The 18,058-nt window shown below is 46.5% G+C and overlaps 1 protein-coding gene across 1 annotated transcript in view; it reads left to right on the top strand.

Moving 5' to 3' along the window:
- Positions 1-17,648, top strand: part of Rhbdl3 (rhomboid, veinlet-like 3 (Drosophila)) — a 55,581-nt gene extending 37,933 nt beyond the window's left edge. Inside the window, exons 9-10 of the mRNA XM_013016285.1 lie at positions 10,253-10,313; positions 15,112-17,648. Coding sequence (XP_012871739.1) covers positions 10,253-10,313; positions 15,112-15,383 — 333 coding nt within the window. The 3' untranslated portion in view covers positions 15,384-17,648. The remainder of the gene's footprint in view (positions 1-10,252; positions 10,314-15,111) is intronic.
- Positions 17,649-18,058: the final 410 nt, after the last annotated feature.

Here is an 18,058-nt window from a genome sequence, read left to right as displayed (position 1 = left end):
CATTCCCCCTCCCCCTGCCCCAATTCCTCTCTGTAGGAAAGGAAGGACTGACCTCCTCCCTCCCATTCCTCCAAGATGTGGATGCGAATGGAGTGGGGGGAACACATGCCACAGATCAAGAATATGGGAAGGGAGAAAGAGAAGTTCAGAAAGATGCCCTAGTCCCACCCCCCTAATCTCATAGGAAATAGCCCTGATGTCCCAGAAATTCTCAGTGGGCAGATAGTCTACCTAAGCTGAGCATCAGGACAGAGGGGAGGTGTGGAAACAGTGTTGCTCCAGTCCATGCTTTGGTCTGACAAGTAGCCCATGACCTGTGGCTGTGGTGATCACGAGCAGTCCTTCTGAGCCCTTCCCTGTCTCAGTGCCTTCCCAGAAGCAAGCAGCTTTCCCTGCCTCCTGAGAGGTAGGCAGGCTTCCGGGTGTATAACCTTCTCTAGAAATATGTGTGGTGCTTTCTGATTAGGAAAGTCACTGTCCCTTTGTCAAGGGGCCAACTTTACCCAAATTACCTCAATGCTGGGCAATTCAGAGATGTATTGAACTAACCATATGAAATAGACATTTCTGTAGCCTAATATGTGTCAGGTACCCAGGCTTGAATTCAGGGTCTGGGTATTGTCACTACCTTTATTTGGGGGAGGGGTCCATTGTGGGGCCTGAACTCTGGGCCTGGGCGCTGTCCCTCAGCTCTTCAGCTCAAGGCTAGCGCTCTACCACTTGAGCCACAGCACCACTTCTGGCTTTTTCTTTTTGCTTATGTGGTGCTGAGGAATCGAGCCCAGGGCCTCAGGCATGCAAGGCAAGCGCTCTGCCACTGAGCTACCTTCCTAGTCCCACTACCTTTTTTTTTTTTTAATCGAGGCTGGTACTCTACCACTTGAGCCACAGCTCTACTTGCAGCTTTTTGGTGGTTAATTGGAGAAAAGAATTTCATATAGATTTTCTTTTTTTTTTTTTTTTTGTCAGTTGTGGGACTTGAACTCTGGGCCTGGGCGCTGTCCCTCAGCTCTTCAGCTCAAGGCGAGCGCTCTACCACTTGAGCTACAGCGCCACTTCCGGTTTTCTGGTGGTCGGTCTCTCCTGCCCGGGCTGGCTTTGAACCACGATCCTCAGATCTCAGCCTCCTGAGTAGCTAGGATTACAGGCGTGAGCCACCAGCGCCCGGCTTCATATAGTTTTTCTATTCTGACTGGCCTTGAACCTCAGTCCTCAGAGCTCAACCTCCTGGGTAGCTAGGATTATAGGCATGAGCCATTGTCACTAAGCTCCCAGAAACATTTGAATGTCAGCAATTTCATATGGATCAGCCTAAAATTGTCTTTAACTCTAGAATGAAGATTTATTATTTATATTTTAAAATATTTCTTATTGAGATTAAGTGGTTATATAAATTTTACTGTATTGTGAGATAGTGATACTTAACATCAAAAACACATTTAACCTTCATGAGGCAAATTATCATCATGGTCTATAATGTTTGTGAACTCTATGAACTTTGACAATACAACTATTTCTTCCACATCGGGTGATATGTACTCCCTTTTGTTTAGTGTCAGCTGTTCCTTCTTTCCCTCTCATTCCCTCGCTCCCATCTTTGCTCTTGAGTTGCTTAGTTCGTTAGATTTAGAGTGTTATGTTTGTACATAACACCTTATCAGAGCAGAAGGCAGAAAAACTATGAATTAAATATTCAGAGGAACTGGATTTGAGAACCTAGTCACCATCTTAATATTTGAGTGGGTCACACACAATTGTGGGGCCCAGCTGCTCCCATCTGTAATTCATCTTCACAAGGCAGTTGTTAAGATGTGGGATAGTAGACTTGAAATGCTTCCTCTATGGCAAATCACCATACAACTGTGAGATCCCCCTTGTGTACACACGTACACACACACACACACACGTTTATGTGTGTGTTTTTGTTTTTTTGGGTCAGTCGTGGGGCTTGAATTCTGGGCCTGGGCACTGTCCCTCAGCTCTTCAGCTCAAGGCTAGTGTTCTACCATTTGAGCCACAGCGCCACTTCCAGTTTTTCTGCTTATGTAGTGTTGAGGAATCGAACCCAGGGCCTCATGCATGCAAGGCAAGCACTCTACCACTGAGCAACCTTTCAGCCCCCTGGCTGTGTTTTTATATAGAATTCCTTTAGCTATAAATTCTGCCTGATGTCTATACTGAAAAAAAATCTGTTGTTTTGGCTCCAGATACATGATTTAAAAAAAAAAGTGGTTAGTATTTCTGTTCTCAGAACTGTTTAAATGAGACATTTTGCTACCCTAAATGAAAATATGTCTTACTGGGTATGGTAGGGTACCCCTGTAATTCTAGTACTCAGGAAGCTTAGAAGGAGAATTTAATGCCAAGCTTGACCCTGTCAAGATTTTTCCTCAAAAAGACAAATGGCAGCCGGGCGCTGGTGGCTCACGCCTGTAATCCTAGCTACTCAGGAGGCTGAGATCTGAGGATCGTGGTTCAAAGCCCGCCCAGGCAGGAGAGACGGTGAGACTCCTATCTCCAATAAACCACCAGAAAACTGGAAGTGGCGCTGTAGCTCAAGTGGTAGAGCGCTCGCCTTGAGCTGAAGAGCTGAGGGACAGCGCCCAGGCCCAGAGTTCAAGCCCCCACAAAAAAAAAAAAAAAAAGACAAATGGCCAGCTGCCAGTGGCTCATGCTTATAATCCTAGCTACTCAGGAGGCTGATATCTGAGGATCTCAGTTTAAAGCCAACAGAGGCAGATAAAACTGAAAGACTTTTATCTTCAGTAAACCAACAAAAAGCCATAAATGAAGCTGTGGCTTAAGAAGTAGAGCAAGAGCCTTGAATGAAAAAGCTCGGGTACAGCACCTAGGCCCTGAGTTCAAGCTCCATAACTGGCACAGGCAAAAAAGAAAATACAAACAAACAGAAAACCAGGTAGGGTGGCTCTCACTTATAATCCTGCTCATTTTGGAAGGCAGAGATTGGGAAGATTAAACTTCCAGGCCTGAGCAAAACGTTTCCAAGACCCCTTCTCAATCAATAAAAGTTCAATGTAGTGGACAACCACATTTGTCATCCAGCCAAACCGGAGGTGTAAGTAGGATTGTGGGCCAGTCCAGCCTGTGCATAAACACCCTACTTGAAAAATAACAAAAGCAAAAAGGCTTGTGTGTGACCCCAGTATAGTCAAAAAAAGAAAGATAGATTGTTAGGCATGGTGGTGCATATCTGTAATCATCCGGTATTCTAGAGGAAGATCATGGTTCAAGGCCAGCCCTGACAAGAATAACTTGATAAACTATCTGAAAATTAAGCTGAAAAGCAAAAGGATTGAGAACATGATTCAGGTTGTTGAGAACTTGCCTAGCAAGCACAAGGTCCTGAGTTCAAAGGCTCAATACTGGGGAAGGCTGGGGAGTTTTATGTCTTTTTCCTGCCTGGGCTGGCTTTGAACTCTGATTCTCAGATCTCACATTCTTGAGTAGCTAGGATTACAGCATGAGCCACCAACACCTAGCAAAAACATGTCTTATTTTTTTTCTTTAAAAAAAGTTCCAAAAGCTGATAGTTTATATCAAAGAATTAAGGTTGAAGGCTGGGAATGTAGCTTAGTGGTAGAGTGCTTGTCTAGCATGCATGAAGCCCTGGGTTCAATTCCTCAGTACCGCACAAACAAGAAAAAAAAAATTAAGGTTGACCAAAAATCTGGGCTGCAAAAAAGACCTGCAATCAAGATTTCTTATTTTAAACACTGGAAATATAAAGATCCACTTAATTGAATAATTTATTAGTTGCTTCCTACTGGAGTCCATAGACCAGAGTTCCATTTTAAAATATGCAGAATATTTACTTATACTTTCCTTTGTCTGTTAGATGGTTTCTTAAAATATTTGAGATTTGAATTTTTGCAAATTGTATCATATTGTCAAGGCACAAGGAATGATAGTTGTTTAAAAGACACCAAAGATCTCTTACAAGGCTTATATAATTAGATGAAAATCTTTTTGTAGGATAATCACTTCCTGATTTACCTATGTCATGCTTTCATATTTCCTGTGTTCAGTTTTCTTGAGTTTCTTGGAAAGAAATGGTTTCTACCAGGGGTATAGCATGATATATTAGAATGAAAAAATTCCCTATTTCCTGCCTCTTACCTCTCTGTGTATGTCTTTTATCTCCTTCCTCTCCCTTTATCACTTTCTTTCTCTTTCTCTCTGTCTCTCTATATCTTCCTCTTTCCTTCCTTCTAGTAGCCTCACAGATATGCTAGGCAAACACTGTACTATTGAGTTCCTAACTGTTCTAGTTAGCAAGATGCCAGGTGACTGGTTACCAGCTTGTTTGCTGTGGCTGAGTTACTATCTCACCCTTCAAGGATCTGGGAAAGAGTAAAATTGAAGGACTTGGAAAATGTCTGCATTCCCCTGAGGCCTGCAGGCTTCCACATTTATAGCAGCAGTAGTGCTGGCTGAGTGTGATTTCTTCTTTTTCTTCTCTCTTGGTGGTTCATATTATTGGAGGGAATGGTGGTTCAGGGGAAATAAGGCAGCTGGTGGGAAGGAGTGACTTTCTAGTTTAACCCCTCATCTGCTGGGAGACTGTCAGTTATTATATGCAGTCAGCTCTGGGGGCAGCTTAGTAGACAGCATGGGTCTCTGAAGGGTGATGGACAGAGTCAGGTCCACTCTGACCTTGAACTAGCTCTGCTGGATCCTCTGTTTCTTCTTCCCTGAAGTGAGGGTAGAGGGTGTTGGACTGGATCTGCCTGGTGAACTTCGGTGCTTCTGGCAGAGGGCCAGCTTGTTTGTAAACTCATGAAACTGTCCAAGGAGCTTTGATAAAACGGGAGCTCCTTGGCTTTGTCTTTTAGATTCCTTTTTTTTTTTTTTTTTTGAGACATGTTTTCATGACCAGACTGACTGGAAGTAGCCCAGGCTAGCCTCAAACTCTTGGTCCTCCCGCCCCTGCCTCCTGAGTGCTGCTATTTACCAGCATGTACCACCACTCAGTCCTGACGTTGGATTCCATTTTTTTTTTTTAATTTTTTTTGGGTCCGGTCATGGGGCCTGAACTCTGGGCCTGGGCACTGTCCCTCAGCTCTTCAGCTCAAGGCTAGCGCTCTACCACTTGAGCTATAGCGCCACTTCCGGCTTTTTTCTTATTGCTTATGTGGTGCTGGGGAATGGAACCCAGGGCCTCAGGCATGCAAGGCAAGCGCTCTACCACTGAGCCACCTTTCCAGCCCCATCCAAAATTTTTTTTTTAAGGCATTCTATAGAGTGAACCCATCATCTTTGCTCCTGGTCTAGATAGTACTATTAAACCCTTATATGACTGATGTTCCAGGATCTGATACTTCATACATATTATAAATATTCATTTCACCCTCAGAATGCCTGATAAGATAGGTGACTGACATAGGTACTATTATCTCAAATACTTACATGAGGACACTAGAAAAAAAAAGGAGTGCTGAGCCATCCCACTGACGGCTATGCCAAGCCAAAAGTATGAATGGGGTTTCTTAAGATTGTTTCCAAATCAATCTTAAAATCTCTGCACAGAGGCAAGAGGACCCCAAGCTAGGGGGTAGCAGCTGTCTCATTCTTACTTACCTTGCTTTACAGTGACTTAGGATACAGTGCTCAGGGCATAGAAGGTGATACTGCTTTCACTTGAGGTATTTGCAGAGTTTATAAGGAAAAGGGATATTAGAATTGGTATTAGAACTGGGTGCTGGTGGCGCACACCTGTAATCCTAGCTCCTCAGGAGGCTGAGATCTGAGGATTATGGTTCAAAGCCAGCTGGGGCAGGAAAGTCCATAAGATTCTCTTTTTTTTCTGGTCCAGTCATGGGACCTGAGCTCTGGGCCTGGGCGCTGTCCCTCAGCTCTTCAGCTCAAGGCTAGCGCTCTACCACTTGAGCCACAGTGCTACTTCCGGCTTTTTTCTTTTTGCTTACCTGGTGCTGAGGAATCGAACCCAGGGCCTCATGCATGCAAGGCAAGCGCTCTACCACTGAGCCACCTTCCCAGCCCAAGTCCATGAGATTCTTATCACCAACTGAAGTGGTGTTGTGACTCAAAATGGTAGATTGTTAGCCTTGAGCACAAAAGCTTGGGACAATGCCAATGCCCAGAGTTCACGCTTCATGACTAACCAAAAAAAAAAAAAAAAGATGTTAATATCACTTATGTTTGTAATTGTATAAGTGTATATAACCTAAGATTTACCATCTTAAGCTGGGTATAATGGCTTACTCCTGTAATCTAGCTACTCTGCAGGTCGAGATTGGTAGGGTCCTGGCAAGACCTCTCCCAGTGAACAGGCCTGAAGTGGAAGTGTGCACCTGTCATCCCAGCAACTTGGAAGGCTATATAGGTAGAAGGATTAATGTCCGAGACCAGCACAAGCAAAAACATAAGACCTGCTGGGTGCCCGTGGCTCACGCCTGTAATCCTAGCCACTCAGGAGGCTGAGACCTGAGGATTGCGGTTCAAAGTCAGCCCAGGCAGGAAAGTCCATGAGACTCTTATCTCCAATAAACCACTAGAAAACCGAAAGTGGTACTGTGGCTCAAGTGGTAGAGCACTGGCCTTGAGCTGAAGAACTGAGGGACAGGGCCCAGGCCCAGAGTTCAAGCCCCATGACCGACAAAAAAAAAAATAATAATAATAAAATAATAAGACCCTCCCGACCTGAAAAACAGTTAAAACTAAAAATGGGGAGTGGCTTAAGTGGTAGGTAGCATGCCTAATTAGCAAGCACTAGGCCCTTAGTTCAAAAGTAAATACCAAAGGGGAAACAAAGGAGGAGGCTACAATGCTTGAAAAGAAATGTACTCATTATCTTGCCCATGTAATTGTAACTCCTCTGTACAGTATTTTCACAATAAAAAAAAAATTACCTTGCCTGGGCATCAGTGTCTAACACCTATAATCTTAGGTATGTAGGTAGCTGAGATCTGAGGACTGCAATTCAAAGCCAGCCAAGGCAGGAAAGTCCATGAGATGCTTATCCCCAATAAACACTCAAAAAGCTAAAAGTGGGGCTGTGGTTCAAGTGGTAAAGCACCAGCCTTGAGTGGAAAAGCTTAGGGACAACACCCAGGCCCTGAGTTCAAGTCCCAAGACCACACCAAAAAAAAAAAAAATTACCAGTGTTTCACACCTGTAATCTAGCTATTAAGGAAACTGAGAATTGAGGATTCTGGTTCAAAATCAGCCCAGGCAGGACAATCCATGAGACTCTTATTTCCATTTAATCACTGAAAAACAGAAAATGGAGCTGTGGCTCAAGTGATAGAGTGACAGCCTTGATCAAAAAAAGCTAAGGGCTGGGAAGGTGGCTCAGTGGTAGAGCGCTTGCCCCGCATGCCTGAGGCCCTGGGTTCGATTCCTCAGCAAAAAAAAAAAAAAAAAAAAGCCGGAAGTGGCGCTGTGGCTCAAGTGGTAGAGCCCTAGCCTTGAACTGAAGAGCTGAGGGACAGCGCCCAGGCCCAGAGTTCAGGCCCCACAACTGGACCCCCCCCAAAAAAAAAAAAGCTAAGGGACAGTTTTATTTCTGTAATGCTGGGATCACATCCAGGGCATACTTACTAGTCAAATGACTCTCTAAAACTTCATCCTCCCAGGCTGAAATTCTATACCTATTAATGCCAACTCCCCATACCTCCTCCTCCAACCCCTAACAAACACCATTCTACTTTTTTTTCCCTTTTTTTGTGCCAGTCTTCGGGTTTGAACTCAGGGATTGGGCGCTGTCCCTAAGTATTTTCACCGAAGGCTGGTGGGCCCTACCACTTGAGCCACAGCCCCACTTTCCTGGCTTTTTGAATGTTTACTGGGAGATAAGAGTCATGGACTTTACTGTCCAGACTGGGTTTGAACCTCCATCCTCTTATCTCCGCCTCCTTTTTTCTTTTTTGTTTTTTTGTTGGTCGTGGGGCTTGAACTCTGGGCCTGGGTGCTGTCCCTCAGCTCTTCAGCTTGAGGCGAGCGCTCTACCACTTGAGCTACAGCGCCACTTCCAGTTTTCTGGTGGTTTATTGGAGATAGGAGTCTCATGGTCTCTCCTGCCCGGGCTGGCTTTGAACCACGATCCTCAGATCTCAGCCTCCTGAGTAGCTAGGATTACAGGCGTGAGCCACCAGCTCCCGGCTTCTCAGCCTCCTTTTTTCTTTCTCTCTCTCTTTTTTTTTTCCCGGTCATTGGGTCTGAACTCTGGGCCTGGGTGCTGTCCCTCAACTCAAGGCTAGCGCTCTAGGGCTGGGAAAGTGGCTCAGTGGTAGAGCACTTGCCTTGCATGTCTGAGGCCCTGGGTTCGATTCCTCAGTACCACATAAGAAAAAAGAAAAAAGCCGGAAGTGGCTTAAGTGGTAGAGCACTAGCCTTGAGCTGAATAGCTGAGGGACAGTGCCCAGGCCCAGAGTTCAGGCCCCAGGACTGGACCCCCCCCCAAAAAAGTCTAGTGTTCTACCACTTGAGCCACAGTGCCACTTCCAGATTTTTCTGCTTATGTGGTGCTGAGAGATCAAACCCAGGGCCTCATGCATGCAAGGCCAGCACTCTACCACTGAGCCACCTTCCCAGTCCCTCTAAGCTTCCAGTGTAGCTCAGCTTACAGGCTTGAGTTACTGAAGCTCAGGTACCATTCTACTGTCTTTCTTGCCTCCTTTTCCCTTCCCTTCCCTCCCTCCCCCTTCCTTGTCCCAGCTACACTGGAGGCTGAGGCAAGAAAGCTTTAACAACACAAGAGAGATACCATCTCAAATAAGGGGTTGAGGGGGGGAAGACCCTGGAAGTACAAGAAGGCTCAGCTTGAATAACAATATCAGGAAGTACTTTCCAGTCACAAGAGCCCTTCCTAGCCTTCTCCCCAGGCCCTCACAGGGACCACAGGGGCATCTTGCAGGCCACTTGGCATCTAGTATCCCTTTTGGGAAGTGGTGGCTCATCAGGGATTGCCCAGGTTCCTCTAGCACCCTTCTGTCTGGTTGCTGGATCCAAGGGAGGCATAGGCTCCATTTTCTTCCCTGCCTCTTGGCGAGGTTCCCCTGTGGACAGACACCAGCCAGGACAGCATTATCCAGCCATCTGCTTTCTAACACCCAACACGTCAGCAAGCAAAGATTGGACTGCCCATTACCCACTTCACCTTTTGTCAAGACGGGCTTGTCGGTCATTGTAAAATGAGGGAAGAAGAGGAAGTAGGCAAGAAGGATTCCTCCCTGTTTGGAAACTTCCCATGCCTTGCTTGCTCCATTGATACCTCTGTAACAGGATTGAAGTCACCCTAGCCTCTGTGAAGTTCTGTGTGTGTTGCTGCAACCTCAAAGGAGAGTGAGCTGTGCTCTGGAGCAGTGCCAGGGGCAGCCAGCAAGGGCAGATTGGGTGGGTGGGAAGAAATAGTTGTCCCTGGGCTGTGCCTAGTAGTTTGTTTCCTTGAAGCTGATATGTTCCAAGAAGGTCCCAGGCTCTGAGTGTGTTCCTGCGTCTTTATAAGTGGAATAATGGATTATTTATTTATTGTATAGGTCCTGGGGCTTGAACTCAAGGCTTGGGTACTGTCCCTGAGCTTTTATCCTCAAGTCTAGTGCTCTCCCACTTGAGCCAAAGCGCTATGTCTGGCATTTTGGTGTTTGAACATTAGATTTCAACTTCCTGAATAGTAAGGATTACAGGCACCCAGCATGGAATATACCACAAGGGTTCTCCTCAACAAGTCCTGGGATGGACTCTCTTGTGAAGTTTAGAATCCTTATGTTAGGCAAATAATCGTACTTTTATTTATCTGCCTTGGAAGTTCAGAGTTTTCTATCAGATCTCAGCTTCCTGAGTAGCTAGGATTAATTACAGGTGTTTGAGCAGCTGGATTTTGAGGGGTTTGTTTTGTTTTGTTTTTAATCACCCTAATGGTTCTGATTTGACTTTGCTTAGTGTGCTGTTCTACGTGCCCTGTTACCTGAAGGATACAACCTTTAATTCAACTTTCAGGTAGTTCAGAGAGGAAGACAGACATTCTCTCATCTCCCTAGATCTAGACTGTCTGACGCTGTTAGTGCAGCTCAAGCTCGTGACTGGGCTACACTTAACATGGCCTCAGATCTCAGTCATGCTTTGAGTCATGTTCCACTTACTAAGCCCCAACACTCTCATTCAGGACTTCATGGAGGTGATTTCTTTAAATGTCAGGTGTTGGTAAGAAGGACACACATGCAGAGGATCAGCCTGATCTGGAACTAACAGTCTTCTCTTCTTTTTTCTCTAGAACTGGTCAGGTATGAAGTGCCAGTTCAAGCTGCTTCAGATGGCTGTGGCCTTGATCTGTAGTAAGTATAAGACAGCAGGCTGGGGAAAATCCTGCCTCCAGGTCCTAGGGTTACAGAGATGCCACTGCACTTGTCTTTCAGGGGCTTGTGGTCAAGAAAAGGCCGAGAGGCATGTTAGTGATAGGTGACAAGGAGGGATGCTCTGAGTAAAGCCATCCCTGCACACTGTTGCTAAGCCTTAATCTTTTATTTATTTGTTTGTTTATTTATTTATTCATTTTTTGTTCTGGGGCTTGAACTCTAGGCCTGGGCGCTGTTCCTCAGCTCTTCAGCTTGAGCCACAATGCCACTTTTGGCTTTTTCTGCTTATGTGGTGCTGAGGAATTGAACCCAGGGCCTCATGCACGCAAGGCAAGCACTCTACTACTGAGTCACCTTCTCAGCTCATTTCTTGGAGCTTTTTTTTTTTTTTTTTTTGGTTAGTCATGGGACCTGAACTCTGGGCCTGGGAGCTGCCCCTGAGCTCCTCACCTCAAGGCTAGCATTCTACAACTTGAGCCACTGTGCCACTTCCAGCCTTTTCTGCTTATCGAACCCAGGGCTTCATGCATGCAAGTCAAGCACTCTACCACAGAGCCACTTTCCCAGCCCTTTCTTAATCTTGTTATGGACATAAACTATGCATTCACCAGCATCAATATCAAGGAAAACAACTTCATGACTTTTTGGGTCATAGAGGTGATACTTTTGAGATTCTCTCACGGAACTCAGGAATCTCTTCAGAATATGTACATATTGTATGGTACATGTGTATACCTGCATGCACACATTTTTGCCAGGTACTTATGGCTCATACCTATAATCCTAGCTACTCAGGAGGCTGGGATCTGAGAATCATAGTTCAAAGCTAGCTGAGCAGGAAAGCCCTGGAGATTTTATCTCCAATTAACCAGCAAAATGCCAACTTGGAGATGTTGCTCAAGTGGTAGAGTGCCAGTCCAGCAAGCGTGAGTTTCTCAGGTCAAATCCTGGTTAGGGCAAAAAATAAAAAATAAAAATAGAGTTTAGCAGATTTATAAACTCTAATCCGTGAATCCTACAAACAGGGTATGAAGGGGAGGTTGGATGGAGAGGTTCTAGTTACAGAGATTGTTTGAATGTGAAAGACAGCCAGATGTTGAATAGGCAGATGAGGTACAAGAGGGCATGTTGGGTAAAGGTGCAGCAGGAGTAAAGGTACGTGAGTGGGCATGGCCAGCAAGAGGACTAGTAAAACTGACAAGTGGAGCTTGGGACTGTGTTTAGCTGTAATGAGAGATAAACAACATAGTGGTATGTGCTTGTAATCCCAGCTATTGGAGAGACAAGGGTGGAGTATGTATTTGAGTTCAGCCTGGATAAAGTTAGCTAGCAAGATCCTATCTTAAAAATAAATTATAGCTGGGCACTGGTGGCTCATGCCTGTAATCCTAGCTACTCAGGAGGCTGAGATCTGAGGATCATGGCTCAAAGCCAGCCCGGGCAGGAAAGTCTGTGAAACTCTTATCTCCAGCTAACCACCAGAAAACCGGAAGTGGCACTGTGGCTCAAGTGTAGAGCTCTGTCCTTGAGCTGAAGAGCTAAGGGACAGTGCCCAGGCCCAGAGTTCAAGCCCCACGACTGACTCCCCCCCAACCCCCCTCCAAAAAAAAAAAGGACTGGAGGTGTGAGGAGTAGAGATGAGACAAGAGGCCACAGGGCTCATTTTGGAAAGGTAAGAGATAAGTCTGACAGAGCATCCGAGGTAGGAAAAGAAAAGAGAAAAGAGAACACATCCTCTTCTTTAGTCTTCAAAACATGCCTGTGAAATAGGGTATCATTATCTCAATTTGCAAGAAGGGAATTGCAGGGTCAAAGCGTTAAGTTCTTTGTTGAAGGTCATTCAGTTAAAAGGAAATGAAGACAGAATTTAGAACCAGCCTGGGTAAGCCACTTGCTTTGTGAATAAGACGAAGTCTGGCAGATGGAGGTCCAGTTCTGTGAGGGATCAACTTTTTCCTGAATATTCCTTGTCTCTCAGCCCATAGCTTTCAGGGAAACTAACCAGCTCTGTCCCTGATCCACTGTGGAGCACTCTGGATATGTTTTCTAGATGTTTCTCTAGTAACAGCGAAGCTTTCCCAGCCTTAAAACCTAGGGACTCTTGAGCCAGGACAGCAGGGGAAAGGAGGGGACAGAGAAGGAGGTGGGAGTGAGTAGCACTTCCATGTCTGTCTGTTCAGACTCTTCTTTTTATTTTTTTACTTTTTTGTCAGTCATGGGCCTTGAACTCAGGGCGTAGCGCTGTCCCTGAGCTTCTTTTGCTCTAGGCTAGCACTCTACTCTGAGCTGCAGTGCCACTTCTGGTTTTCTGGTGGTTAATTGGAGGTAAGAGTCTCACAGACTTTATTGTCTGGCCTGGCTTTGAACCATGATCCTCAGATCACAGCCTCCTGAGTAGGATTACAGGTGTGAGCCACCAATGCCCAGCTCAGACTCTGGTTTTTTTCTGATTTCCTGGAAGGAAGGAGAAGTATGTGTCTCATTATTTATAAAAGCTAACTCTTAAGTATCATGAAGACTAAAATTCTGGTTTGGTGTTGGGAACCATTATCTTTTATACTTCCTTTATTGACCCTGGACCTACTGAGAAGTCTGAACTGGGGTTGGAGAACTACTCCTTTTTCACTGACTATTGGCCATCCTGCAGTTAAAGTGGAAGTGGAAGATACCTCTCTGCCCCAAGGAAAATAAGGTCCCTGGGAATTCTGGGCTCCTTGTGAGGTTAGTGTGGAGAAGTTCTGGTGAATTAAGGGTTACAGCATTCCCTCAAAGGGCTTTATTGCAATCTAGCAATTTTGCTTTGGTTTCCTTGTATGTGAAATGGGGTAAGTATAGCTACTGTCAGTGCTCCCTAGGGAATGGGGAATGAATACTCATTCTCTCAAGGAACCACCTTCATCCTTATTTTGTTGACTGACCCTAAAAAATTCACAGAAAGCTGGGCGCTGGTGGCTCACGCCTGTAATCCTAGCTACTCAGGAGGCTGAGATCTGAGGATCGAGGTTCAAAGCCAGCCCGGGCAGGAAAGACCGTGAGACTCCTATCTCCAATAAACCACCAGAAAACCGGAAGTGGAGCTGTAGCTCAAGTGGTAGAGCGCTCACCTTGAGCTGAAGAACTGAGGGACAGCACCCAGGCCCAGAGTTCAAGCCCCACGACTGACCAAAAAAAAAAAAAAAAAGTTCACAGAAAGCTTTAAGGTGTAGCTCAGTAGGTTCTGAATTCAAACCCTAGTTACCAAAAAAAAAGAGGAAAGAAAAGAAAAAAATAATTTCCTGGGTACTGGCAACTCATGCTTATAATCCTAGCTACTCAGGAAGCTAGATCTGAGGATCATGGTTCAAAGAAAGCCTGGGCAGAAAAGCTTGTAAGACTATATCTCTAATTAACTAGCAAAAATGCATGCTAGAACCATGGCTCAAGTAGTAGAGCTCCAGCCAAGCAGGTAAGCTGAGTGAGATTGAGAGATCAGGCCCTGAGTTCAAACTCCCCCTGTATTGGTACAAAAACACACACAAAAAAGTTGACAGTATCTTAGAGTTGAATAAAAGAGAAATTCCACAATTTTGTTGGGCTGAGGCTAGAGTCAGTTGGTTTCTATTTTGCTTTGACCCTTGTAGCCCTTCACCCCTCTCTCCCAAGGACAGAAGCACTGATCTCAGGGTTTCTGAGATAATACATGGAAACAATTTATAGATGCCATGTGCTGGACAGTTGTGAATTATGTTTGACTAGTGCAGTCTGCCACATTGAGGCTGAGACTTTATATCAATGGACAGATGAGGAAACTTGAGTCCCCATGATTCAATTTGGCCATAGAGGTACAAAAGGCCTTTGGGCAGAGCTGTGCCCTCTATCAAGAAGGCCCTTCTCCTCAGAGTCTTAAGACCCACAACTGACAAAAGCAAAAAACAAGCTGGGTATCGGTAGCTCATGGCTGTAATCCTGGCTACTTAGGGGTCTGAGATGAGGATCACAGTTCAAAGCCAGCCCAGGCAGGAAAGTCCATGGGACTCTGATCTCCCATAGCCACCAGAAAACCAGAAGTGGCTCTGTGGCTTAAGTGGTAGAGCGCTCGCCTTTTGCTGAAGAGCTCAGGGACAGTGCCCAGGCCCAGAGTTCAAGCCCCACAACCAACAGAAAAAAAATGCCCTTCTCACCAGGCACTTGTGGGTCATGCCTATTGCCTGTAATCCTAGCAACTCAGGAGGCTGAAGTCTGAGGATCACAGTAAAAAGCCAGCCTAGGCAGGAAAGGTGGCAAGACTCTTATCTCCAATGGACTACCCTAAAATTGGAAGTGGTACTGTGGCTCAAAGTGGTAGAGTACTAGCCTTTAGCAAAAAAAAAGCTCAGGAACAGAGCCCAGCCCTGAGTTCAAATCCCAAGACCAACCCTCCTCCACCACCAAAAAAAAAAAAGTGCCCTCTCAAGGTTTTCTCTTGATAAACTCAAATCTTACGTCTTGAGTAAGGGGGGTAGAGTTGTTCTAATTACTCTGTGAAGCATCCCCCTCCTTATACCAGAATTGATTTACAGCACCCATCTCCCCTGTATCTGTAGAAATCATCTCATATAAGTCATCATTTACTGGTTTAAAGCCAGTTCTAGAACAGTTTGTCCCTTTGATTGCCATTCTTCCAGTGCATGTGTGGCACTTGGCCTCATGAAAGTGAATTAATTTAGGAGGGTGGGGGTAGAATGGCCAGAGTGTGGTCCCCTCCCCAGCCCCTGTCTCAAGCCTTCCTGTGATTTCTCTACACTTCCTCTCCTTTCAGTGAGTATGGAGTTTGGACGGGCTGTGTGGCTCCGCTTCCACCCATCGGCTTATCCCCCATGCCCTCACCCTAGCTTTGTGGCACACTTGGGTGGCGTGGCTGTGGGCATCACTCTGGGCGTGGTGGTCCTGAGGAACTATGAGCAAAGGCTGCAAGACCAGTCACTGTGGTGGATTTTTGTGGCCATGTACACCATCTTTGTGCTGTTCGCTGTCTTCTGGAACATCTTTGCCTACACTCTGCTGGACTTGAAACTGCCACCGCCCCCCTGAGGGGCTGGAGGACTGGGGTGGGTGGGGGAGGCAGCATCTAGAAGGGAGCACCTGTGTCTGTTTCTTATCACCAGCTCAGTGAGATCAGGGAGAAAGCAAGCATGAAGACTGAGCTGCTATGGTATGTGTTTATACTGGGCAGACACTGGAGACTTTCACCTGAAAGGTGTTGATGGAGGTGCAAGGTACAGGTGTTGTCAATATTTTCCTAGGCTGCTCTGACATCAGGCCAGTGTGAATGTTTGGGGTAGGGTGAGAGTAACCATGCCCAGGGCTGGATTCCATGTTCCAAGTGCTTCCACATACTCCTTTCCCCTCATCTTCCACATTCAGAGACCCCTGAAGACACGAGGAAGCCCTGAGAGTCGCTACAGCCAGGCAGCTCTTCCCCAGCCCAGAGATTTGGCAGGCCAGGCAGTGTTTCCCTCCACAGCCTGGTGTTTGGAGGAGTCTGGGATCAGAAGGAGGCCTGCCTGGTGGAGGCTATGTTGGCTTTGACCTTGGAACCAGGGTTTCCTCCTGGGCCTGCAATTGAGTGCTGGAACATGATCTTCAGGGCTTATGCTGAACATAGTAGAAGGATACTGAAGGCCAGTATGGCCTATGAAAGGGCCCAGTTTGGTGGGAGTAAACTTCATCAAGTTGCCTCTGAGGAAAGCCTGGAGCCAATTTTTAAACTTCTCCCTCTTTGCCATCCAAAGTGCTGGTATCTCACACTAGTACCCACATCTGTGCCCTGTGTAGACTTCAGGGTCTTTCTTTCCTTTCTGCTGCTGACTCTACTTGGTGCCTCTCCTTTGGGCATGGAGAGAGAGAGAGAGAGAGAGAGTACACCTATGTGTGTGTACACCTATGTGTGCCTGTGTAGTGGCAAAGACAATATGAGGCAAGTTGGAGCTTACACAGGAAGAGCATGGGGAGACAGTGGGGGGCATCCAGAGCATCCATATAGAAGGAGAGAAGATACTGGGAAGGTTGAGCCATGGTGTGGGGTGTATCCCCAATGTCTTGGATTTTGTTTTAGCACAGCTTGCCCTTGTTTCCCATCTCCTGTCCCTTCCAGACACTGCCCTGAACATGATGGGTATAAGAAAACTGTTCTTGATGAAGGGAGATGTTGGACTCTACCAAGGGCTCTTAGGCTGCCAGGAGGAAACCTCTCAGCTGCTTTCCACTCCTGTTTCCCTCTGGGATGGTCCTATATCCAAAAATGCCTCCCATCGAGGGGACTTTTTTGGGGGGTGATGCCCAAGGGGCTGGGACAGGACTACCAAGGCCATATTCTAAATGAGGCTGCTGTAAAAGAAATTAACGGATGTAGATAACTGCTCTGGAGAATTGGTGGGCGTTAGGTAATTGTCCACGGTGAGAGCAGCCCATAGACTTGGGTGCTTAGTGTTAAGTCCACCCTTGCCTTCATGTCACAGGCAGGAAATTTAGGGAATGACCTTGTCCATATCCCCGCGACCCCAGGTGTTAGGGTAGGAGTCTGGAGGGAAAGCCCTGACTTCCAGCAGGATCCCCAGCAGCCTCTTCCCACCTAGGAAGAGAAGGGATGCTCCAACTAGCAGTAGCTGATGCTGCTGCAAGCCCAGAGTGAATATGTCAATGACAAAATATTCCCTTACAACTTCCTTGGTGGCTCTCAGCCTCTGATAAAACTGCTGGTCAGGGAGGTGAGGGACAGAGTTCATGCAGAAGCAAGTGCAGGAATGTGGGAACTGCCTTCCACCAGCACTACTCCCAGCAGAGCCCTTTGTGTGATGAGATCTGGAGTCTGCCAGGCCAGGCATTGGGAACTATGGCCACTGTAGTCTTCTGGCCTGGAGATGACATGGATATGGAAAGGATCTTTCTACCCAGGAACATGCCCACTCGCCACATTGTCTACCAACCCCTCCCTGATCTTTGCCCACAACTTGGTTGCCCTGCCCCCAATGTAAAGGTCCTGCTACACTGGAGCCCACTACCACACTGAGGCCCCTTTGGCTGAGCTGCATCAGGCTGGAGACTTCTGTGCCTGGCTTGCTGTTCTCTGTCTGGAAGAGACAAGGAATGTATATGGAGGAGTCAGATTCTTGGGAGAAGAGACTGAGGCTCTGCAGTTAGAGCCAAGATTTCCGTGAAGTTCAAGGGGGCCAGGACTTTCTCCTTTAGGCTGCAGCCTTGGCTAAGCCAGAGAGTGCTGTTACTTTCTAGGGTGGAGGGAAGCCGCTAGTGCCCTGCAGGGAATTTCCCTCTAGACTTCTATTTTGGCAGCAGGGGCTGCTGGGATGTGGGTGGAGTCAGCAGACTACCACCCATGTTTTTATCTTGTGTGGTCTGGAACAAGCTGAGCAGGCTTTGAACTAAGAAACTCCACAATTCCTCAGGACAGGGCCAAGTTCTTCTTTCTACTGCAAGCTTGGTACTTAGAAGGACAGCCTTGGTTAGGATTTCACCTTCTACCCTGTTAAGTCTCTTCTCCCAGTCTGGGATGCTGGAAGCAAGTCCTCTGTACATCTCAGGCCCCATCTCTACCACCCTCTCCCGACCATCCCTCCCAAGCAGGGCCATAATAGGGACAATAAAGTCACTTAACAGAAAGGTCTGCTTTTTGGTGGCTGGCCTTTTCCTCAGTAGGTTTCCTTGCTTCTGCATCCCCATATTTCTAGAAGCACTTGAACACTAGGCCT

The sequence above is a fragment of the Dipodomys ordii genome, unplaced genomic scaffold (genome assembly GCF_000151885.1).
Source record: "Dipodomys ordii isolate 6190 unplaced genomic scaffold, Dord_2.0 Scaffold31, whole genome shotgun sequence".
NCBI lineage: Eukaryota > Metazoa > Chordata > Mammalia > Rodentia > Heteromyidae > Dipodomys > Dipodomys ordii.
The sequence above is the reverse complement of the archived record's forward strand: the minus strand, read 5'-3'. Positions and strand labels throughout refer to the sequence as shown.